The sequence below is a fragment of the Hyaena hyaena genome, unplaced genomic scaffold (assembly GCF_003009895.1).
Source record: "Hyaena hyaena isolate Hyena2069 unplaced genomic scaffold, ASM300989v1 scaffold_1224, whole genome shotgun sequence".
Classification (NCBI taxonomy): domain Eukaryota; kingdom Metazoa; phylum Chordata; class Mammalia; order Carnivora; family Hyaenidae; genus Hyaena; species Hyaena hyaena.
In genome coordinates, this window is record NW_024081846.1 from 119,899 (window position 1) to 145,272 (window position 25,374).

Below are 25,374 nucleotides of genomic sequence, written 5' to 3' on the forward strand. Positions count from 1 at the left end.
TTCAGGAGTTCAGGTCCCACGTCAGGTGAGCAAGAGCCTCACTTTGGGTAAAACATAAGCCTTGCTTTGGGTAAGTCCCACTTCTCTCTGTCTGCCCCTTGTGGGATTCTCTCTCTCTCTCTCTCTCTGCCCTTTGTTCACTAGGGCCCTCTTTTGCTCTCTCTCTTTAAAAAAAAAAAAAAAAAAAAAAAAGGCAAAGGAAGGAAGAATTCACCCCTTTTACTTCCTGCTTCACTAACTGATTTGGGACACTTCATATCAGCTTCTCTGGCCCTTAAGCTGTGATTTACACCATGTGCTTCCTTGGTTCTCAAGCCTTAATTAAGACTTGGACTGTACCATTAGCTTCTGTACTCCCAGCTTACAACATCATTCTGGAGAAAGCCATATATTAACAACCCAAGCACATTCATTTTAGGGAATATTCATAAACATCCACTTTCCTGGGTCTTGAGCCAAGCCCAGCAATGACAAAGTCACATGTTCATGCCCAGGAAGAAAGTAAAGTCAGATATGAAGCAATATTTTGGCCGTTTCTCCCCCATTTCAACCTTTGGGTCTAACTTAATATTCTTATTGAAATATTCAGGTAGAGTTTGGTTGAGGACCACAACCACAATATGCTTCTCCACATAAATACGCTTCCTTATTTTTTCCAGGATAGCTGTAATTATTTTATTCATATATCGATTTTATTTTTTCATGCTCAAGTCAATATAATGCTAAACTGAAGAATGGGACCAATCAGATATTTTGGGGGGTAAACTTTAATTTTTTTAAATAAAAAGTAAATATTTTTGTAAGAAATCCTTCAAATAAATATGAGTTTTTAAAAATAAAATTGTCTAGAGTTCCTGATGAAGTATTAAGCATGTATTAGAGTTTTTAAGCATATTTAATTTTTAAAGTGAAACTGTACATACACACTTATCACAAAATTCTTAAGTCAGGCATTTTAATATAAAGTTTTAGGAAAGTACATATCAGGCATTGAATTAAACTGAAGACATAGTTTTACTCTTTGATCATCAGTGAAAGACTATTCTAGAAAAAAGCTAACTCAAAAAGAGGATGTTACATAGATTGCTGCTTCTTTTCCAAACACTTCTCAATATCACCAAGCACTTGAACGGCAGCCTTTGGAATTCGAGTCCCAGGACCAAATACATTGGAAACTCCGACTTCAAACAGAAATTCATAATCCTGTTGAAAGAATTTGTTTAATTAATAGAAGAGACAATATTTAATTTCAAGGAAATGAAACAAAAGGACAATAAATGCTGCCCTTTCTTCTTTGTCCCTGATGCCCCCGACTGTTTCAACTGGTATACTACTGGCATCTGGGGTTGAAACATTCTTCTTTCACTGGGATTGCTAACAACAGCCACTAGCATGCCTTTTACTCTAAGTCATTAAAAGAATAAAGCACACTCCACCCCTTTTCCAAATACCCCAGTGTGTAGTATGTGGTAGGAAGTTGTATGGCCCACTGATTGAGAACTTCTGAGCCCTAAGCCATATAATTTTCTCTTAAATTTTTACTACTTGTCATTATTTGTGTTAAATTTAGTATCACATTATACGCTTGAGTTTACAAGGCTATTTATTTACTCTAAGGTATTTTGTCTGCAGCTAGTGAACGGTGATACTTTTCTTTTGGAGAGTGTTTTGTTAAGTTGACACACAATTTATATTAGTTTCAGGTGTACAACATAGTGATTCAAGTTTATACATTATGCTATGCTCACCACAAATGTAGCTACCATCTGTCCTGTTAGATCGCTATTATCATATTATTGCCTATATTCCTTATGCTGTGTCTTTTATTATGCTGACTTATTCATTCCATAACTGGAAGCCTGTATTTCCCATTCCCTTTCACTCATTTCACCCAACCCCTACATCCTCCCCTCTGGCAACTACCAGTTGGTTCTCTATATTTAGAGAGAATCTCATTTTGCTCTTTATTCATTCACCATATTTTCTTAGATTTCATATAAAAGTGAAATCATATGGTACTTGCCCTTCTCAGTCTGACTTATTCCACTTAGCATAACACCCTCTAGGTCCATCTATGTTGTCATAAATGGCACAATCTCATCCTTTTTATGACTCTGTAATATTCTGTTTTTAATAACACACACACATATTCAATATAGTTTGAATCTTTTTCAGTGACTGCAGCCATATATTTCTCTCGTAACATATTTGCATATAAAAATATTTAGGTGTCATAATCATTTCTTTTGAAAATGAAGCCCTTCACAGCCCACACCTTCGTTATCATTTCATCAGTAGACTGACACTTATGTTGCTTGCATATCTTGGCTACTGTAAATAATGCTTTAAGAAACACAGAAGTGCATCTATCTTTTCTCATAAGTGTTTTTCTTTTCTTTGGGTGAAGGATGCTGCTTTGAATTTGGCTTTGTGAAGAAATCAGATTTCCTGGAAACAAAGATTAGCTAATTAAAAAAAAATTCTCCCATGTTGCTATTGCTATTGTTGGTTTATTTTACACAGTCTGAGTGAAAAGATTCTCAGGGCACAAATACTGCTCCAGGCTGTACTCTGTTTAAAAGCTGGAGTGTCTATAGCTATACTATTGAGTTTTAGGACATGCTCTAAATCCCTGACCCCCATCCACAAGGGTGATCACATGTCCTGGGACATTCTGGTTTGTGCTCACTGCTGCAGTACCCTCTCTGTCTTTAGAAGTCCTTTTTCTGTTGAGGTGTAACTGATGTAACATATTGGCACTAGGCGTACCACATGAAGATTCAGTATTTGTGTCCATACTGAAAAGTGATCAGCACAGTAAGTCCGGTTAGAAAACTGTGCATGTATATTTGTGCTGAGAATTTTTAAGATTTACTCTTAGTAAGTTTTAAGCATACCCTACAGCATTAGTAACTATAGTCATCACGGTTTATATTACATCCCCGTGACTTAATTATTTTTATAACTAGAAGTCTGTAGGTGTTGACTACCTTCGCTCATTTTGCAACTCCCTTCCCCTTGCCTCTGGTAACAGCCAATCTGTTCTCTGTATGTATGAGCCTCAGGTTTTGCATTTTTTAAAGATCTGCATGTAAGTGAGATCATATGGTATTTATTGTTGTCTAACTTATTTCACTTAGCATAATGTCCTCTAGTTCCATCCATGATGTCACAAAGATAAGCTATCATTCTTTCTTATGGCCAAATAATATTCCATGCTGTATATATACCATATCTTCTTTATCCATTCATCAGTGTAGATGGACACTTAGGTTTTTTCCATATGTTGGCTATTGTAAATAATGCAGGAAAAAACAGAGGGGTATATATCTCTGAGTTAGCATTTTCTTTCTTTTAAAAAAATTTAATATTTTTGAGAGAGAGAGAAAGAGACAGAGTATGAGCGAGGAGGGGCAGAGGGAGACACAGAATCTGAAGCAGGCTCCAGGCTCTGAACTGTCAGCACAGAGCCCGAGACGGGGCTCTAACTCACAAACTGAGAGATCATGACCTGAGCTGAAGTCTGATGCTTAACTGACTGAGCCACCCAGGCGCCCTGAATCAGTGTTTTTATATTCTTTGGATAAATACCCAGAAGTAGAATTGCTGGATGCCATGACAGTTCTATTTTTCATTTAAGGAACCTCTGTACTGTTTTCCACAATGGCTACATCAGTTTAGATCCACACCAACAGTGTACAAGGGTGCCCTTTTTCCACATCTTCACCAATATTTCTTATTTTTTTCCTTTTTGATAATAGCCATTCTAACAGTTGTGAGGTGATATCTCATTGTGGTTTTGATTTGCATTTCCCGGATGCATCTTTTCACGTACCCACTGGCCACCTGTATGTCTTTGGAAAATGTCTATTCAGATCCTCTGCTCATTTTTTAATTAAACTGTTCTTGCAGCACCCTTTTTAAAGCACCCATATTCATTCTCAAAAGTGGTCACATTTAGGTGATAAATTACATGGTCATGCGAATTATCCCCCAACAACTTTTTTTGCTGTCTCTATTATTTCCTTATAATATTCTTATAATACTATAATTCTGCAATGGCACTTAACACATCATATCAAACTTTTCTTAAGTCTGAACTGCTATGGGCAGAGAACATTTCTAATGATTTTTTTTAAATTTTTTTTTTAATGTTTTATCCATTTCTAGGAGAGAGAGAGAGAGACAGCGTGAGCAGGAGAGGGTCAGAGAGAGAGGGAGTCACAGACTCTGAAACAGGCTCCAGGCTCTGAGCTGGCAGTCAGCACAGAGCCCGACGCGGGGCTCGAACCCACGAACCGCGAGATCATGACCTAAGCGAAAGTCGGACGCTTAACCGACTAAGCCACGCAGGCGACCCTCTAATCATTTTTATAACCTTAATATTTGACACATTAAAGTCACCTCAAACATGTCATTATTCTTGGGCAGAAGCTATAGACTTAAGCGTTATAAGAGAATTTGATGAAACAATAACAATTATCTCCAAATTGATAAGTTATTTCATTCTATCTTTCCTAGTAATGCCACGCACCACTTGTTATCTCACCTGACTTGTGGTTTTGGAAGGTGAACTCACCGGGAAGAGGACTGTGAAATGTTGCAAATGGAAAAGGGCTTTTTGACTTACCTCAGCCTTAACATAAGCCTTGTAAAATACGCTTTAGTGAGGGGATAAAATGTGAGAAACAAGTAAATCTGAGTAAAGGGTATACAGGTGTTCTTTGTACTATTTTCATTATGTACCTTATCTATTAGTTTGAAATTATTTTCAAATAAAAAGCTGTTATTTTAGGGGCGCCTGGGTGGCTCAGTCAGTTAAGTGTTGGACTTCAGCTCAGGTCATGATCTCACAGTTCCTGAGTTCAAGCCCAGCGTCAGGCTCTGTGCTGACAGCTCAGAGCCTGGAGCCTGTTTCAGATTCTTTATCTCCCTCTCTCTCTCTGCCCCTCCCCTACTCTCTCTCTCTCTCTCAAAAAATTTTTAACAATTAAAAAAAAAATGTTACTTTAAAACATCCTCTACTGAGCTGGCCGGGCATATCGTATTGCCTTCATTATGAAAGAAGTAGGCAAGACGAGGCTGTTAACCTTGCTGAGAATATCTGGAAGCCACTGCTTTTAAGAAGATTAGAAGATACAGTCTATAGTAATACACACTGGTGAGGATAGGCCATACCTATTTAATCAGGCTGCAGAAACTGTGAGTTCCACAATGGCAGTGGCTCAGTCTGTTTGATTAACCACTATATATTAATGCTTCCTAATTTTAAATATAAATGACTTTCAACTGAGTAATAGCACTATTTTATGTATTTACTGCAAACAATGAAAAAAACGTAAAAATGTGGACTGCTACAATTATATTAAAAGGATACTAATGAACATACAGGTGTGTCATTATAGAAAATAATCTTTAGTCTTTAAACTGATAGGGATAAAGGTATGTAAAACACCTACAAATGTTCTGAGTAATTCAAATATCCAGAGAATTAATACAACTCGTGTGAAATATATTTCTTGAAAATGTCAGCTCACTTAGATAACAGGCTATTTTTTTTTTTCTCAACTCATATTTCATTCCAGTATTTTGTGTACCTTAATTATTTTGGTTCTTAAGTTTTAATATCATGTCTAAGAGCTCAGATATTATAGACTCTAAAACTGCAATATAGATAGAAGTTTCCATACGTAGACAATAAAGAATAAAAGTCCTTTATAGTCCCAAATAGTCAACTATATTTGTTAAAATAATAGGTAATTATGTTAACAAAAACAGTTTTGTGTTGGCTATATCACCTTATGTAAAGTGTTGTTAGAAAGAATAATATAGAGTTTGCTTACTAGTCCTACATTATCAATCTCACAACTTCATACATACAGTTTCTGATTTTAAGAGTAGTATATAAGTAACTATTTCATATTCTGAGTGGTATGGAGGAAAAAAATAGTAGACCTCGACATAAGATCATATTTCACCAACAGATTTTTGCTATCGTCTTTGTAGCACCTATCAATTATTTACTTAGAGCAATCGCATATATCTTCTAACTCTGTATTTTTTTCTGCTCTCAATAAAAAAAGAAAACTTGACATAATTAAAAAATGGATTGGAAACAGACCAAATTTAGATCTTAACTAATTATTTTAACCGACAGATAAGGTAATATGTGTAAAGTATCCTCCCACCCCATTAATAAATTAATTGACATCACTGATTGTTACCTAGCATTCATTTCTCCTTTTCTAAGAGGATCCACATTTTTGTTCAAGAATCCACTCCTTCTCCATCAGGGGAATTCAGAATAGGCTGACTCCATTTATTTCTGAATTAGGATATTTTTGGATCTAAGAAAATTATACCCCAATCAAATTAGCCTTAATGAGAAAGAGGTTTTATAAGACCATATAACTGATGCAGCTCTGAGTTAGGGCAACATGCATGGATGGAAACATGCTACTCTAAGACAACAAAAGCAAGTGCTGTTGATCTGTTAACCAAAGGACTCACTTCATAACCAGGACAAAGAGTGCTGACTCTATCTGTGGCTAGGGGTTGAGTATATGCACTGTGTTTACTATTCTTCTCAACACTGTCACTTCTGGACTCTTACTACAATGTACTTAATAAAATCACCAGGAAGTAATTGAGATCAATATCTACGACAAATTTATCTTTAGCAAAAGTATACAGTAAATGGGAACTACATATAAAATATTATTACTCAGGATTCCCATCATAGCACTAGAAAAATATAGGAGGTGAAAAATACCTGTGGTGGTATCACCCCTCCACATATGACAAGAATATCTGGCCGTCCAAGGACATTAAGTTCTCTGATGAGCTCAGGAACTAGGGTTTTATGACCAGCAGCGAGTGTGCTCACACCCACGGCATGCACGTCTGCATCCACAGCCTGCTGGGCCACTTCTCGGGGAGTCTAAATAATCAGAAAGTAAAGAAACAAATCATCACTTGGTCCAAAAAGTATTTTAAAACTGTGATCTACTTAATTAGCACTCCAAGGTTTTCCACTTCCTTGAAGTGACTATAACTTCATATTTCATCGTTCTCAAAGCATAAATACCAGTTCATCTAATTGATGCAATAAACACCAGTGTTGTATTGCTTCTAGCCCTAGAATTTATCAATCAGATTTAAGTTACATCAAAATATAGTTCCCCACAAAAAACTTTTAAGATAAAGAATATAGGAAAAATACATTATCGCTTCATTACAATTTTTGAAAAATACATCTGTTGTCTTCATTATCAACATTTCTTGAGTCGGTATGCAGTACAAGACAACATGTTATAGTCTCTATGAGGAAGTAAGAGACTAAACATACAATTCAATGTGAAAAGTGAATCTCCGGCTTTAAACTAGAATGAGAAAGAGGGAAGTTAGCAAGATGGCACACTTGGAAGCTCCAGGACCTCGGTTTCCCATGGAGACACTGAACCGACAGCAACATACGAATCGAAACAACATAAGAACTCTAGAAACTAGTTAAGGGGCTATAGTACCCAGGCAAATGCATAAGCAAGAGAAGGGATGATGCCAAGAAGACCGTTTTTCATGTATTAACTGGATTTAACCAGTGTGGCATACAGAATCATAAAGGATATTTTCATGTATTCGATTATGAATTGAGTTACCCAAGATCATATTCATTCTCTGCAATGAGTCTGTGCCATTTGCTTTTGATAATTTACATGTATTTAAATCACTTAGTATAAAAGATACATATAAGTTCCTCATTGTAAATATACTGTAAACTGAGAAACTGGTGAAGGATAAGGTTATCTCAGAAACCACCTGCACAATCCTAAGTTCCAAAAAATTACCAGAATCTGAGAATTTCTTAGTTTGGCAATAATTTAAGCCTCATAATTTCAGTGTGAAAACAAAAGACTCTATACTTTTGGTAATGAAGCCACATTCAAGAGGGACTCTAAGTAAATCACACAGCAGATTGGTAAAACCTAGACTGTGAAAAATATAACATATGAAATTAAGACCATTAAAAAATGTGCCTATTCTTGATATTGATTTGTTAAAAGAAATCTAATTGACTTACACATGATTGACCATTTATATCATCCATGTTACCAAAATGTATTAGATTAAAATTCCACTTAATTTGGTTCCATGTTTTATGCTTATATACATTAAACTGTATTTTACGTCAATAAATATTCAACATTTTAAAACTTCAAATCTAATTTTTAAAAAATTTTTAAAACGTTTTATTTATTTCTGAGAGACAGAGAAAGGGAGGGGGGGAGAGAGAGAGAGAGAGAGAGAGAGAGAGAGTGTGAGCAGGGAGAGTTTCAGAGAGAGGGAGACAACAGAATCTGAAACAGGCTCCAGGCTCTGAGCTGTCAGCACAGAGCCTGATGCGAGGCTCAAACTCACGAACCATGATATCACGACCTGAGCCAAAGTCGGATGCTTAAGCGACTGAGCCACCCAGGTGCCTCACTCCAAATCTAATTTTAATGAAATCAGACACGGAACTGCAGGATTGTACCTTCATCCACAAATAAGTCTTTCTTTCTTTTTAAATAGTATAGGATCATGTTAACGAATTTGTGGTACTAAAAGGCATACTTTATTTTTATATGTGGCATGCAATAGGGAAATGAACTTTCAGCTCTTTGAAAAATTCTTTTAAGTACCAATGGATGATCATTGTTTTTAATTACTTTTATTTTATAAAAAAATTATTTCCCCAAAGCTCACTATTAAATATTGGAAATGTATTATATTTGGTTAATATTTAAAGCAAACAAACAGAAATGTAAAGTAAAAGGGAAGCAGAATATAAATAAAAAACTAGAATGGGAAAGTCGTCAACTTAAAGGAAGAATGAAAGCAATCTCAATATATATATTTATTTAATCTAAAATATATTTGAGATTCTTAACAAAACCTACCTTAAACATATTTATCAATTTACCTACAAACACGGTTTAAGGACATAGCTCCACAAGTCCACGCCAACTCTTTACAGTAAAAATTTCTTCTACACACTCTAGAGTACGGGAGATCCTACAAAGGGCGGGCGTCTTCAGGAAGGTTACTTCTTTACTTGTAAAAACGTAATCAATACTTTTTAGTCTTCATCTTAGCTGACTCATCCACAGCATGGAATAACAGCACTTTCTTCTCCTTGAAATTCTTCTTCCTCCTTCCCACTACCTCCCACTACTCACGCCATTTCCTTTTCCTCCTTTGCTGCCTCCTTCTCTTTTTCCTTTTAATGTTCAAGTTCTCATATTGCTACATATACTCTTTATGGGAAGTTAAATCAGTTCTCATGGTTTCAAGTACCATTTACATACTGAGAAGTCTCAAAATCTTATTTATAACAGAGGCCTCTCTTCTATGCTCCAGCCATGTATATCCAATTTACATGGCTGTCTTCATCTGAATGTTCCATAAGCTGATTTTCTTAAGCCTACCTCCATTATCTGTAAATAGCCCCTTCATTACATTTTTTTCAATCTGAGCTGACTTCAACTAAGACCCTGACACTGTCCTTGGGTAAGGCCTGCATTGCGTCTCACTCATTACTGAACATCTTAACTGGACTCCCTACATCTAGGAAGCTTCTCTCAATCTGTTTCAGAAAGTGACTTTCTTGGAAAGTGAGCTTTCTAAAGTATAAATTTGATTGTCACTCTACCTAAACACCTTTGGGATAATGTTCACACTCTGTAGAATGGCATACAAGGCTGTATTCATTGTAATATACACACCATCCGAAGCACTGTATTCTAATGTTACTGAATGTCCTAGAGTTACCTGAAGGCATCGTGCCTTCTCATGGCTCTGCACCTCTGCTCAGGCCAATCCTTTTTCCTAGCATGCCCTTCCCTGCCTTGTTCTCTAAGCTTCCAAAAGGCACAGCTCAAACATAAGTTCCTAGGATACTTGGACAAGTTCTTTGTCCAAACTTTAATTATAGTAATTATTACTCTACTGCGTTTGCTGATAAGTAAATCTTTCTCTGTTAGGAGTTTATAACCTCCCTGATGACAAAAAGTGTCTTATTCAACTCAGAACCTAGCATCTGGTAGATGACCAATAAGCATGTAGTGGGTAAGGCCTTTACTATGAAAATTATTACAATGTATTCAACCAAAGATATGTTATAGAGAAAATTAATGTTCTATCATTCTATTGAGAATTCCAGCTTCATTTGCTTCCAACAAATTATTATCCTATTGAGTCAAATATTCTGACTAAATAAAATACTGTTAGAGAGTAACAAAAAAGAAAATCTAAATTTGAATCAAGCTCTCACTCTGATAGGTGATTTCCCTTTCAAAACATTTTCCGTCAATCTATGTGGGCTACCTTTCCCACACATTATCAGACAAATCTCAATAAACAGTACTATGAGATCTTCGAAAGTAATCTTCAGTTTTAGAACCCAATTAACAATTTAGTTACAGACACTGATTTTTACAAAGTGTGAGAAACAAGTACATTAACATAAATTCTATTTCTTTCTTATTTCTATCATAATTAACTGGATTACAAGCATTCAAAAATAAATTAAGGAATTTGTTCAATTCATTTTCTTCTTTTACACCTTGAAAAACATCATCATGGTTTATCATCTTTTTACTATTTTTTCTAAATATAAGTGATTTACTTCATTCTTTTTGAAGTTACTCCAACATTTTCAGTACCTGAAAAAGAGGACCTATGTCCACATCAAAACCAAGATCAGCAAATCCTGTAGCAATAACTTTTGCTCCTCTGTCATGTCCATCTTGTCCCATTTTTGCCACAAGAAGACGAGGTCTGCGACCTTCACGTTCCATGAATTTATGAACCCTGAGAATATTTTAAAATATAATCATCATTTAAAAAATAAAATAAAACAGTTATATATTAATTGTCCAAAACTAAGATATAAAATCTATAATTTATTCATAGTAAATCAAGTTTATTTAAAAATACCTATTTTATATATGTTACTCACATTTTATGAATATCTCTATTTTACATTGAGAATTCCATTAAAACCTGGATATGCTTACCACCTTCCCCACAGAGGAAGGTCCGAAAGATGGCCCAGCCTGTAAGCCCATAACACTTGAGAACATGAGAGTGAAGCAAGATGAGACAATGGCAATTTTCGGCCTTCCTAAACCAGTCTCTAGCATATAATATGCATAAATATTTAAATATAAACTTAAAAGTGCTTTCACAGTTATTTATACAAATGTAACTCACTGGCTGCTTTGGGCTGTCCATATCTCACCTACCCATCACAAGTGTGAACTCCTCTAAGCCGACTACAATGTGGTGATTTCTAATGACATATAATCAAAATACCTGTCAGCTTATGAGCGAAATAAGTCAGGCAGAGAAGGACAAATATCATATGTGTGCACGTATAGGAGGACTAGGAGGAACTTAACAGAGGACCAATCGGGAGAAGAAGGGGGGAAATGGTGGGGGAAAGGGAGAGAGGCAAACCATGAGAGACTCTTGAATGCTGACAAAAACTGAGGACTGATGGATGTGGGGGGGAGGGAGGGATGGGCATGGAGGAGGGCACTTGTGGGGATGAGCACTGGGTGTTATGTGGAAACTAATTTGACAATAAACTATTTGTAAAAAAAAAAAAAAAAAAAAAAAAATACCTGTCAGCTTAAACCAATAAATTTATAGCTGAGATGAAAAAATACTATATTTGTTTTTGTTAAGAGAAAAAAAAATTCCATTTTGATGACTTTCACCTTGGATGTTTTGGTATTTATCTCATCTATAAGTAGTGACATAAAAAGTGGAAAATTTGTTATAAAAGTTGAGAAAAACTATCATCAGGAAGCTAGATTTACACATGGAAAGCATGATCAATTTGTATTAATTTATAGTTCATAATCATGTTTGACAATGCTATTTACTGTCTGTTCAGTGAGACTGATTTTTAACTTACGCATAGATGGCAACCAAATATTTATTTTCAAACATGAAAATTATTTTACAACTATTTGACAATTAAACAATTCGAACAAACTTATGAATGTAAGTATACTGTAGTAAGGAGACTGAAATTTAAGCACCTGGGAGATATGAAGGAGTATCAATGTTAGTTCAACAAACATTTGTTTTAATTAGAAGCTCCTAAAGGGAACTATGGTGAAAAATCAAAATATTATTTTAGTAAACCTATAGACTAATGGGAAAATCAATTTAAATGCTTTCCAAATGTTATGTGAGAAAATTAAGCCCACGACTGATTCATAGGGATTATGTTAACAGAAAAGATGACATTCTGGTTTAAGAAATCTCAATATTACCTTTTGATAGCAAATGAGATCTCTTTACTTTCTCCAAATTCCTGGCGATAGGCTCCACTCACCATACGATCATTAGCTTTATGTTCACCAAATACCTTTTTCATAGCATCTGTGATTTCTCCAACTGTACATCTAAAATATTAAAATAATAAAATAGAGGTTGTGTTAACATCATTGAGATAAAAATATTTACTTCTTTAATGTTCAATAAAATTAGACACATTTTATCACCTAAGTAAAAATATCTTATGGTATTTGTCTTTCTCTGACTTATCTCACTTAATAAGAATGTTTTTTACTGCACTGATGAAAGCATCTTTCCTCAGAATACTTATGAAAAATGATTCTGGATGCCTCTATACATAGTAATCTCTCTCTCTCTCTTTTTTTTTGGGGGGGGGGTACAAAAAGATGATTTTATTAAAGCACAAGGACAGGACCTCTGGACAGGAAGAGCTGCCCTGGGATAATAAGGAAAGACTGAGTATATACTTGGGAGTTGGGGAGGTAAAGTCAAGGGGAAGTTTCCAAAGGGATTTTCATACGCTAAAGAAGAAATAGAGGGTACTGGAGGCCTGCTTCTGGTTCTGTGACTCCTTCTCTGTCTGCCGTTCCCCCCTCACCTCTTCTCCAAATAAGTAAACATTAAAAATTTTAAAAAAATAACAACTGGACAAAGAACAAGATTCCCACTGATACTTTTTGATTAAAAGTAAGTCTTTTAGCATATTCCATTCATTTGTTTATCAATTCATTCAACATTTATTGAATGTCTAATATGGGGCAAGCATGTTAAATGCCAGACACATGGTGATAAATAAGACCGGGGTGGATGGGGGGCGAGGAAGGAACCTACTCTCATAGAGCTTACCATCTAGTCATGGAATACAGACAATACATATGCACACAAATCAATGAATAAGAATTTCATATGATAGTAAGTACTATGAACACATGTGAAATAGGGTGTCTTGGAAAACTGTTCTGATGATAATGAAGATAAAACTTCTGAACCAAGACCTAAATAATGAGAAGGAGACACTCAAGGGAATATAAAGGAGAATGGAAAAGTGTTTGAAAAAGAATATTAAATGCAAAGTTTCTGAGAGATAAAAAACAAAACAAAACATGTTCTATTTTTAAAAATAGAAAGAAAGACACTGGGGACACAGCATAATGAAGGAAGTAGAATAAGGTTAGGTCAGAGAGAGAGGCCGGAGTCACATCTCACACAGTCTTGCAGACCACTGTTAGGTTAGATTTTAATTTAAAAGTGATGGGAAGCCACTGGAAGATTTTAAGCACAGAAGTTATCTTAATTTTTTTAAGAAGTTAGAACTGAAAAACAAAAATAAAAACAAAAACCCAACCCACATACTATTTATTCTACCTCTTAAGCACTTAAAACACGTTAAAAAAAATAGTTCATTATATTAAGGAATAAATAACAAAAGCAAAAATAATTCATTAGTGACATCATGTACTGAGAGAAGACTTTCTGTGGTTCACTTGCTTTTCCACAAGTCCTATGATGCAAAGCAATGACTGCCCTTTATTTTGGGAGATCTATTCAAAGATATCCATGAATAGCTTTGGAAGATAGAAGCATTGCCTACCTCTGGACAAAGGATAGTTTTGTGTGGTCAAAAATAAAAATGTCTATACTTGAAAATATGTTAAACCTTTCAACCTGCAAATGAGTGACATGGATTCTCTACAATAGCTTCAAATGTCCTGGGCCAGGGGAAATCCACAGTATTACTATATTCCACCCATCCTGCTGGGGGTGGTAAAGGAGGCTTAGCTGCCTCTAAAGGGTGTCAGTGGGTTTTTCTGTAATCACTTGCTGTAATTCTTGAAAGGCTGGTTCACCTTTTCTCATCTATGAATACTTTTGACCCTTTCCCAAACCTTGTTAGAAAGATTTAGTAACCAGAGCACCTGGTTGGCTCAGTCAGTTGCGCATCCGACTTTGGCTCGGGTCATGATCTCACAGTTTGTGGGTTCCAGCCCCGCATCAGGCTCTGTGTGAAGGCTTGGAGCCTGGAGCCTGCTTCAGATTCTGTGTCTCTACCCCTTCCCCACTCACACTGTCTTTCTCTCTCTCTCAAAAAATAAACATTAAAAAAATTTTTTAAGAAAGCTTTAGTAACCAGTTGCTAAACAGAAAACTAAGGACTTATGCGTTAATGAACTCTAAATCAAAATCTGCTTGTTGATTTTTAATACACCTTTAATAGCTCCACATGCTTCCAGAATAGGCAGGTGGGACACGACTGGACCCAGGAGTATCATGAATCAGGCTCTATCTGCTTAAACCCTGGTGCTGTCCGAGTATTGTGAATGAATAAAATGTCTTCAGAGGCCCCGCTGTTGGGCCAGCCAGCCGCCCAGCTGCATGGTGACCTGTACCACATTGTGGCACATGGGTTCCTGGGGTGGTGAGCCCACCACCTTCCATCCCATGAAGGAAAGGAGAGGGCTTACGCATGTCTGCTGCTCAGAGGTTTCATGATGCTCTTGGTGAAGAACATATATGAATCTATTCATAATTTGTTACCATCTAACTGCTGAGATGACCGACCTCACCTTTACTCTGGAGAGGAGAAATGAGCACACGCACCTCGACAGTTCTACCTTATTTTGCCAGTAACTGAATTTGACAAAAATCGATCACTTCTGCCCTGTTTTGCTCATCTATTTATAGTTTTGTTTAGATCTATATTAGCTAGTTACTAGTAAGATGGACTTTATCAACACCTGACATCTGTGTGCTTGCTATATTTTAAGTGTTAATGTTTCATTTTTAAAATTTTACTTAGAAGGATAAAAGCCTCTTAATGTTTACATGTTTAAAAAACATATGAATGCTGCAAGTGCACAGATACTTAAGAAAAACAAAAATTAACTTCATTTGGATTTCCAATATTTTCTTTTAGGCTCACATGGTTTATAGAAGCAACCTTTTATTTAAGTACACTTTGAAAATCTCTACTGGTCAACTTTTTAAAAATTTTCTTTATTTCAGAAAAAGAGAATGAGAGAGAGAGAGAGAGAGAGAGAGAGAGAATCTTAAACAGGCTTCACGCTCAGCACAGAGCACAATGAGGTCAATCCCACCACCCTGAGATCATGATCTGAGCCTAAATCAAGAGTTAGATGCTTAACCAACTGAGTCACCCTGGCACCCCTAAACTGGTCAACTTCCAGTATTTGGAAGTCTCCAAACTTAAGTATCCTCACCTTGCACGAGCTGCATCCACTGCAAGAGCCAAAATATTCCCATCTCCACTGGCAGCACATGCAGTCAATGCAGCAAGACATCGTTCAGCCAAGTCTTGATCCCTGCAGGATTTGACCTTAAGAAAAGGTCAAGAAAAGGGTCAATTTATATGAAAAAAGAAAAAAACAGAGATCAGAAATTAGACACTGATACATATGTAAATTGTTCCATATTCTTAACCTCAAAAACAAAATAAAAAAAGTAGAGAAAAATATGTATGCTAGGTCTGATATTCATTCAATTTATTCATTTACTCATTCAATAAACATTTAAAATAATACTGAATTCTGCATAACCCTGACAAATCAGAAATACACAGGGCAATGATTAATAACAGATTACAACACAGAGAATATTTGTTTTACATTGTTTTCCTTAGCTAACTAACAATATATTGGTAATAATATGTATGTATATTGTTTTTCTTCATTTAAGAATAATCCAAAGAGAAAGAGACAGAGATGATGAGAAATACTGCAATGGACACAGAAAGACAATAAAAAACACTGTCAAAACCTTTCCCCCTCAGATCCTAGCTCTACTCTGCTCTGCCAACAACCTGCCTAAACAAAATTACCTAAAATCCAATTTTTTACAAGTTTGCACCACCTATAAAACAGTCTAAATATGATACTACTCAAGATGCTACTAAAATCATATCTATAAGCAGAAATTGATCAGAAATCTTATATTAAAGGCAAGGAAAAACCCAACATCATTAACATTACTGAGTTTCTCTCTTGCCTGAAATAAAGTTTAACATCATTTATGGTAAATGGAATGCCTCAAGCTGTAAGGGTACAGAGTTAATAAAAGTGTAACATATAAGAGAGAAGAAAATGGCTTTTCCAAATATAATATATGTTGAGACTTTGGCAGTGACTCAAAATAAAATGCTATATCCTAAGGAGGACCTTTTAAAAAAGGTGATAAAAATGTGTGAGAGGAGTCATTATCTTTTGATTGGGGGTGAAAATGGAAATAATGCCATTAACTGTAATAGGAAAAAATAGAAGATGATAGTGGTACATTCAGTCTAACTGAAAAAAATCTTATATTCTTTTTTTCTTTTTTTTAAAGAGAGTATACTTGAGCGGGGGAGAAAGGCAGAGGGAGAGAAAGAGGGATAGAAAGAAAAAGAGAGAGAGAAAACCAATCTTAAGAAGCTCCACGCTCAGTGTGGAGCTGGATGCAGGGTTCATTCCCACATTTAGACTTGAGTCAAAATCAAGAGTTGGATGCTCAACCGACCTAAGCCACCAAGGTACCCACAGTTCTTAAAGAACATCTAAACTGAAGAGGAAAAAAAGTCATACCTTAAAATTTCACAAGCAAGTAAGCAGAGAAAAAGCATTAAGGATAACTAAAGAATTTTAAGTTCTTGTGGACTACTTTCTTTTACCATACACAAAAATAAATTCAAAATGGATAAAAGACCTAAATGTGAGACAGGAAGCCATCAAAATCCTAGAGGGGAACACAGGCAGCAAACTTGATCATGGCCATACTAACTTCTTACCAGACATGTCTCTTGAGGCAAGGAAAACAAAAGCAAAAATGAACTATTGGGACTCCATCAAGATAAAAAGTTTCTGCAGAGCAAAGGAAACAATCAAGAAAACTAAAAGGCAACCTAAGAACTGGAGAAGATATTTGCAAATGACATATTGGATAAAGGACTAGTATTCATAGCTTATAAAGAACTTATTAAACTCAAGAACCAAAAAATAAATAATCGAGTTAAGAAATGAGCAGACAACACGGACATTTCTCCAAAGAAAACATTCTCCAAAGACACATGACAACATGCTCAATATCACTCAACATCAGGGAAATACAAATCAAAACCACAATGAAGTACATCACACCTGTCAGAATGGCTAAAATTAACAACTTGTGAAACAACAGATGTTGATGAGGATGGAGAGAAAGGGGAACCCTCTTATTCTATTGGTAGGAATGCAAACTGGTGCAGACACTCTGGAAAACAGTATGGAGGTTCCTTTAAAAAGCTAAAAAGAGAATTATCCTACAACCCAGCAATTGCACTACTAGCTATTGATGCAAAGGATACAAAATTGCTGACTCAAAGGGGCACATGCACCCCAATGTTTATAGCAGCACTATCAGCAATAGCCAAATTATGGACAGAGCTGAAATGTCCATTGATTGATGAAAGGATGAAGAAGATAAGGTATATATTTACACACACACACACACACAAACAGAATATTATTCAGCCATCAAACAGAATAAAATCTTGCCACCTGCAATGATGTGGATGGAACTAGAGTGTATTATGCTAAGCAAAATAAATTAGAGAAAGACAAACACCATATGATTTCACTCATATGTGGAATTTAAGAAATAAAAGAGATGAATACAGGGGAAGGGAAGGAAAAATAAAATAAGATAAAAACAGAGAGGGAGGCACAAAATAGGAGATTCTTAACTATATAGAATAAACTGAGGGTACTGGTAGAGTGGTGGGTTGGGGATGGGCTAAATGGGTAATAGGCATTAAGGAGGGCACTTGTTGGGATGAGCACTGGGTGTTACATGTAACTGGTGAATCACTAAATTCTACTCCTGAAATGAATGTTACACTATATGTTAACTAATTTTAATTTAAATAAAAATTAAATAGGGGCACCTGGGTGGCTCAGTCAGTTAAGCGTCCAAATTTGGCTCAAGTCATGATCTCATGGGTTTTGAGTTCAAGCCCCACTTTGGACTCTGTGCTGACAGCTATGAGCCTGGAGCCTTGGGATTCTGTGTCTCCCTCTCTCTCTACCCCTCCCCTGCTCATGCTGTCTCTCTCTCTCAAAAATAAACATTAAAAATTTTTAAATAAAATCTAAAAAAAAAAAAAGAATTTCAATTTCTTGCTTTAGAAATAAAAATAATTATAAAAGCCAGAGATTAAAAGATCACAGTAGCTTCATACGAGAGAAATATATAGATTATAACTAATGTTTTATCTATTTTAGTATTTCTTATACTTTGATTCATCTCAGTAAGAAATTGGCAATAAAGCTAAGACAATAATCTAGTTTCAATCAAAATAAATATATTTCATTTACAAATGGTATCTTACTAAAGCACTTTTAAGATATATTTGAATTAAAAAAAAAAAACAGAAAGCAACTGATTCTTTCATAGTGGCATCAGAAACCATGGGCCAGTGGAAACAAATTAGTGAGAAGCCCTAGGTTCAGATATTCTAAACTTAATTTTGTTTTTAATTTTGAGTGAGTTACATAATCATTTCAGCCTTTGCTTTAATCTATGATTTATAGGAAGTATTATTATTACAGTGAGGTTTTTAATAACATAAATTTCACAGAGGCAGTTGTGTTGGTTTAAAATGAATTTGAGTCTTGGCTGTTCAATTATTTATTCTAGGCTAAATATTTATTTAGTTTTCTTGACTTTAAAATAATACCCACCTCATGGGGAAATAATAGCCACCTCATGTGGTTGTTGTAAGGATTAAATAAGACAATGTAAGAGCTTACACAATGCCCAGAAAGCACTCAAAAAACGATAGCTATTATTACCTTCTTGAGTTTTTCAATCTGCTTGTTACGCACTGAAGTATTATCAATCGCCAGAACATCCACAGATTCTTCTTTTTCCAATTGGTACTTATTTACTCCAACAATTACTTCAGAACCTATCAATTTCCCAGAGGAAAATAATATGTAGATTCTATTCACAAATACCTCCTTAATAGTAATGCTCTGATCATCACATACTTTGCTCACAAGCTTAATATTTTTAAATAGTATTCTTTAATCTTAGTGAAACTTCAATATAGATCAGCAAATACCAATAAAATGGGAGTGAGAGGGGGAAAAAACTGGTATATATCAGATCTCTTTAAGGGAGGATTTTTATTATTCTCTCAAACTATACACTTTCCCAGAGATTCTGATAAATTCTCTTCTAACACTACAAAATTGAAATAATAATAGCAATAAGTCAGGATTTATAAGGGAGAGAATTAACATCCTCTAATGTTTCCAATATCATCTTGAATTCTCTTATAGCCTATGGCTTTTAACAAAATGACTTTTAAAATCTATAAGTAATAATCCAGAATTATAAAGACATTTCCTTAACATAATAAGAATATATTTTACCTCAAACTACCAGATTATTACTATCTAAAGACATCCTGCCACCCATTTCTTTCCCCTATTTCCCTAGACCTCATCATAATCTCTAATTATTTTGTTTGTTATGTGTTCACTTGCTCATTTTCTGTCTCTTTCTTACCAAAAAATAAACTCTAGGGTCAAGAGATCACCTCTGTCCTGTTCACAGTTGTATCACAGACATAGTACAGTGGCCCCGAATGCTAATAGTAAAACAAAGTGTTCACTGACTGAATGAATAAATAAATACTCCAATGCAGAGCACAATCACCAATAATAATATCTTCAACACGCTGGAAATACCCACCTACACATGTACATATATACACATAGGCATACCTCCACACATACTCTGTACATATGCTTGCCCACGTGCATCCAAGCATACAAATTACAAACAGGGAGACAGACACACAGACAGACAGGTAGATAGATAAGAAACATCCAAGTTTCATTTTTTCCATTATTTTTGTTTTATTAACTATATGTGTTATCTTTAAATAGAAATTAATATTTCTTTTTAAATACAGTACTAGATTTCACATGTGAACATTTTCATTTTATCTTACCAGAATCTATCCTTGCTTGCCTTCGGGCAGCACATTCTTCAATTCGTAGTTTAGGTATTCCTTCTGCTACAGCTTTGGCCATTCCACCCATTTCTTCAATTTCATGAATAAGCTATTAAGAAAAATAGATTAATAAAATTGGAAAAGAATATAGTGATATTTTTATAAACTATACAAATTTGTTACATTACATAATTACCAGTATTAATAAAGTCTTAAACTATTTTAGTGGTAAGTTTAATGTTTCGTAAGAAAAGAAGTAAGGGAACATCAAGGTTTTTCATTAGAAATTCTATAGTCAGGAGTGCCTGGCTGGCTCAGTCAGGGGGCACATGCAACTCTCGATCTCAGGGTGAGTTTGAACTCCATGTTGGGTGTAGACATAACTTAAATGAATAAGTAAAAAAAAATTTTTAAAGGAAAAATGGGGCGCCTGGGTGGCTCAGTGGGTTAAGCGTCCAATTTCAGCTCAGGTCATGATCTTGCAAATCCTGAGTTCGAGTCCTGTGTCGGGTTCTGTGTTGAGAGCTCAGAGTCTGGAGCTTGCTTCCAATTCTGGGTCTCCCTCTCTCTCTGTCCCTCCCCTGTTTGTGTTCTGTCTCTTTCTCTCTCTCTCAAAAATGAAATAAACATTAAAAAAAATTTTTAAAGAAAAAATTCTACAGAGTTAACAATATTGTACTGTATATTTGAAAGTTGCTAAGACAGTAGATCTTAAAAGTTCCTATCACAAGAAAAAAGAAATTGTGTAACTGTGTGGCATGGAAAGTTACTAAACTTACTCTCTTAATCACTTTACAATTCACACATATATCAAATCATCATGTTGTATATCTTACACTAATACAATGTTATATGTCCATTATATCTCAAAAAAGAAAGAAATTATATATTTAAAGTAACTTCAAAAGACAACAGAAAAACTAAGATGTATATTTTGGAAAACACAAAACCTCTTACTCGAGTCTTAGGAGAAAACTAAAGAAATTTCAATTGCCTTTATAAAAATAAAGTTACATAAAGTTACATAAGTAAAGTTTTCATGGATACATAAATAAATACTCGTTAAGAAATATATTTCAAAATTCAATTTCATTTTTGATTTGACCAGCATAATAATAACATAACTCTACTGTTATTGACACTAGGATACATCTAAACCTTCAATCGCAGCCTTACTTATACATGATATAGTGGGAAAATGGTATATGGTGGAATGGTATATGACTTAGCAGAAAGGAACAAAGTAAAACTTGAGTTTGTATTCCTTGAATTCCAGGAATTTGTATTTCTTGAATTCCTTTGGATTCAAAGGAAGCCAAAGCTAAGATAGAAAGCTAAAAAAGGGAAGTACTACTTGAGAATTTGCAACTATCCCTCTTCCATTCTGTCAGGAAAACCAAAACTTACATCTGCAAATAATGGACCAAAATTTATTTCTTTAGAGATGCAATGGGCTATCAAACACCAAGTACAGAGAGAGGCAATAGTAAGATATCTTGTTGATATAAAAATGTGCATTCTGAATAATAAGACTAAAGATAAAAGCACATAGAGGAAACAGACAATATAAGATATAGAAGGAAACTTCAAAAAATATAATATCCTCAGAAAAAAAGATTATATTCTATATTAATGAAACAAGTACTATAACATATAAGGGAGAAAATTAGAAAACAAAAATGAGCTTTTGGACATTATAAATACAATATATGAATTTTAAAGTAAGTAGAAATTTAAAGTTGATGACTCTCCAAGAAAACAAAACAGAATCTCAAAGATAAGTTGTAGAACAAATAAGAACATCAGAGTATCATTCAAGGAGGTCCTTATCTAATAATTAAGAGTTCCAGCAAGAAAAACCACAGAAAAAATGGCAGGGAGGAAACTATAAAAAAAAAATAATAACACAGAACAATTTCCAGAGTTATGAAAACATCAAAAATAGGTCAGATAAAAATTGTTCACCAAAGGTCTAGTCCAATATAGGAAAAATATGCACATCAAAGTCTCCCAACTCAAAAATAGAGATCCTAAAACTGTTAGAAAGGTCCTGAGAGTGGAAACAGCATTAGATTTCTAAACAGAAATATTGGACATTGGAATAAAAAGCTAGAATAAAAAGCAGATCAATGTTTACAAACTCCCAAATGAAAATAATTTCAAACACAGTCAGACTATCAACCAAATACCAGAGTAGAATAAAGATATTTTCAAACATCCAAAGTTTCATATAATTCACCCCCATGTACCACTTCTAAGAGGCTCCTATCAGATATCGTTCAAAATAACAAGGGATAAATCAGCAGAGGTAGACATAGCATTCAGGATAAGGTTCAACATTACAGAGGTGAAAAGAATTCCCAGGATAATGACAAAAGGAAGTCAAAGGACTGCAACGGTCAGCAGGTGTAGAGAGAAAATAGTCTAAATCGGATGACAGCATTGGAGGACTTCAGAAAGATACATACTATTGAGATGTAATTATATTGGCAGTATTATGGGACAAAACAAAGAGGTAGGAATCAGCTAAACTACTAAACTACCATACTACAAAGCAACAGATAATGCCTAAAATTGATGGAATTAGAACTAGCATATATGTGTAATTTTTAAACATGGAGATAAAAACAAACAAAAAAGATGTATTTGATTCAAGGAAGCAGGAAAAAAGTAAGTAGAAGACAAAGGATGGCTTTTTTACATTACAACCTTTTAACACTAGTATTCTTTTAACACTAGTACTCTTTTTGACTCTGAATAAAATACTTTAATACAAATGCAATTATATTTTTAAATTATGTTTCAGTTTTATATACTATAAGGTCAAATATAAAACTCTTTTTTCTCGAACATTTTATAAATCTTGATATAAATCTATGATTTGATTTATAAATCAAAATACCTATAAACCTTTGTAAATCCATAAATATTAAAACCAAAATTTCAAAGCAGAGAAACTGACCTTCAAGGCAGCATCATAAACATCATTTGTGAGAGACTCCATCATATAGGAACCTCCCCAAGGATCAGCCACTTTGGGAATCCCAGATTCTTCTTGAATAATGATTTGTGTATTCCTGGCAATTCGGGCACTTTTCACTGTTGGCAAACCCAAGGCTTCATCAAAAGAATTTGTGTGCAAAGACTGAGTCCCTCCAAATACTGCTGCCATGGCTTCTACTGTAGTACGAATGATGTTATTATAAGGATCCTAAAACATTTAGAGGAAAGTAAAAAGTCAAAACAAGGGGACAGTTGATAAAGGACACTATGATTAAGCAGTGGCTGCTGCATATTTACTTGCCAATGCCTATATTAGGCTTCAGAATATCCAATAAATTCAGACAAATTAGTAAACAAGCCATACTTAATAGGCACTCAACAAATGATTTATTAATAAGTGATTAATAAAACAAATGAACAATGAATCCAGATTTCTTATCTGTTCCTGATTATGATTGAGGCAAGGCATTGGGCCTTTCTGAACTTTGGCTTCCTCAGCTGTAAAAACGAGGAGGTTAAGACAAAAATGATTACTAAAGTTCCTTCCAACCCTGAAATCTGTACTTCTCCATTTATAAGGAACTGAAGCCATATTTAGTCAGGATAAATTAGTATTTACTTTTAGATTTTTAAAAGAAGTATAGCTTTAAAGTTATGAGTTATTTTTAATATATCAAAATAATTTAATATGTAAAGAAAATGCATGAAAAAAGATCACACAATTTTTTAATAGAATGAAATTAAATTCTATAAATGAAAATAGTTATTTAGATCATCTGTTTGCATGCATATTTATTTAAACTAAAATAAATAATATAACTAAAATAAATAATATAGATGGACAAAATTTTAATGAGGTGATTTTATGTTCAGAATTTTAACTCTTGGGTTGTCTGGGTGGCTCAGTCTATTGAGCATCCGACTCTTGATTTCGGCTCAGGTCATGATTTCACGGTTCGTGAGATCAAGTCTCACACTGAGTTCTGTGCTGTCAGTGGGGAGCCTGCTTGGGATGCTCTCTCTCCGTTTCTGACCTTCCTTGCTTACACCTGCTCTTTCTTTGTCTCTCTGTCTCTCTCTCTCTCAGAATGAATAAACATTAAAAGAATTTAAACTGTTAAAATTATTTAAGACAATATTAACTAAGTTGTGGTTTTTACTTCTTCCTCATCATCAACATTTTTTCTTTACTTTTAAAAAGGTAAAACAGCACTGCATATAAACTAAGGTTTAACTGATTTTATATTATTAACCACTAGAGGGAGCCAACTTCGTTTATTATAATACACATGTAAAAATCATCAATGTGCATTACGCTTTAGAATAATTATAATTTTCAAATATTAGTAGATATGTTCTTAAATCTACTTCCTGACTATGCTATGTTTCTTGTAAGACAATATATGACTTAACTAAAATTCTACACTTTAAATCATACATATACCTGCTCAGTAAGTGACCATCCTGATGTTTGACAATGTGCCCTTAGTAGAAGAGATTTAGAGTTTTTAGGCTGAAACATTTTCTCTATTAAGTGAGCCCAGAGTCTTCTCCCAGCTCTCATTTTTGCTATTTCCATATAAAAGTTCATCCCAATTCCCCAGAAGAAAGACAACCTAAAATAGTAATATTAAGTCCATTATTTGATTATACTTAACAATATAAAATGGAAAATAAAATTAGTTGTATCGCACACTAAAGAAAACAGTATCCAGATTTTAATTTCACACAATGTAACTTGAATTCAAATCAAAGCATAAAACATAAGTAATTTTAAACTTAACAGATAAAAGTACAGTTTTAGGCACACAGAAGAAATAGCTGTGAATATCTGCTTCAGGTAGAAATTATTCACTTTACAGTTAGTTTTCTATAGAAAAGAAGTTCCTCTTACGTCTTTAAATATAGAATGAATCACTATCCAAAAATAAATGCTTCAAGAATACCCAATATGTAAGTCAGAGGTAAACCCATGAAGGGAATAGAACCACAAACTTACGGTTTGGGATGGCAAGAAAGTTTTCCTGTTT

General features: G+C 34.6%; 1 protein-coding gene across 1 annotated transcript in view; it reads right to left on the bottom strand.

Moving 5' to 3' along the window:
* Positions 1–876: 876 nt before the first annotated feature.
* The window catches only part of MMUT (methylmalonyl-CoA mutase), a 36,129-nt gene continuing 11,631 nt past the window's right edge, over positions 877–25,374 (bottom strand). Inside the window, exons 5-13 of the mRNA XM_039222907.1 lie at positions 24,789–24,960; positions 23,304–23,552; positions 20,339–20,450; positions 19,170–19,285; positions 15,570–15,685; positions 12,327–12,458; positions 10,704–10,851; positions 6,773–6,940; positions 877–1,203 (exon numbers count right to left, since the gene is read on the bottom strand). Coding sequence (XP_039078838.1) covers positions 1,075–1,203; positions 6,773–6,940; positions 10,704–10,851; positions 12,327–12,458; positions 15,570–15,685; positions 19,170–19,285; positions 20,339–20,450; positions 23,304–23,552; positions 24,789–24,960 — 1,342 coding nt within the window. The 3' untranslated portion in view covers positions 877–1,074. The remainder of the gene's footprint in view (positions 1,204–6,772; positions 6,941–10,703; positions 10,852–12,326; positions 12,459–15,569; positions 15,686–19,169; positions 19,286–20,338; positions 20,451–23,303; positions 23,553–24,788; positions 24,961–25,374) is intronic.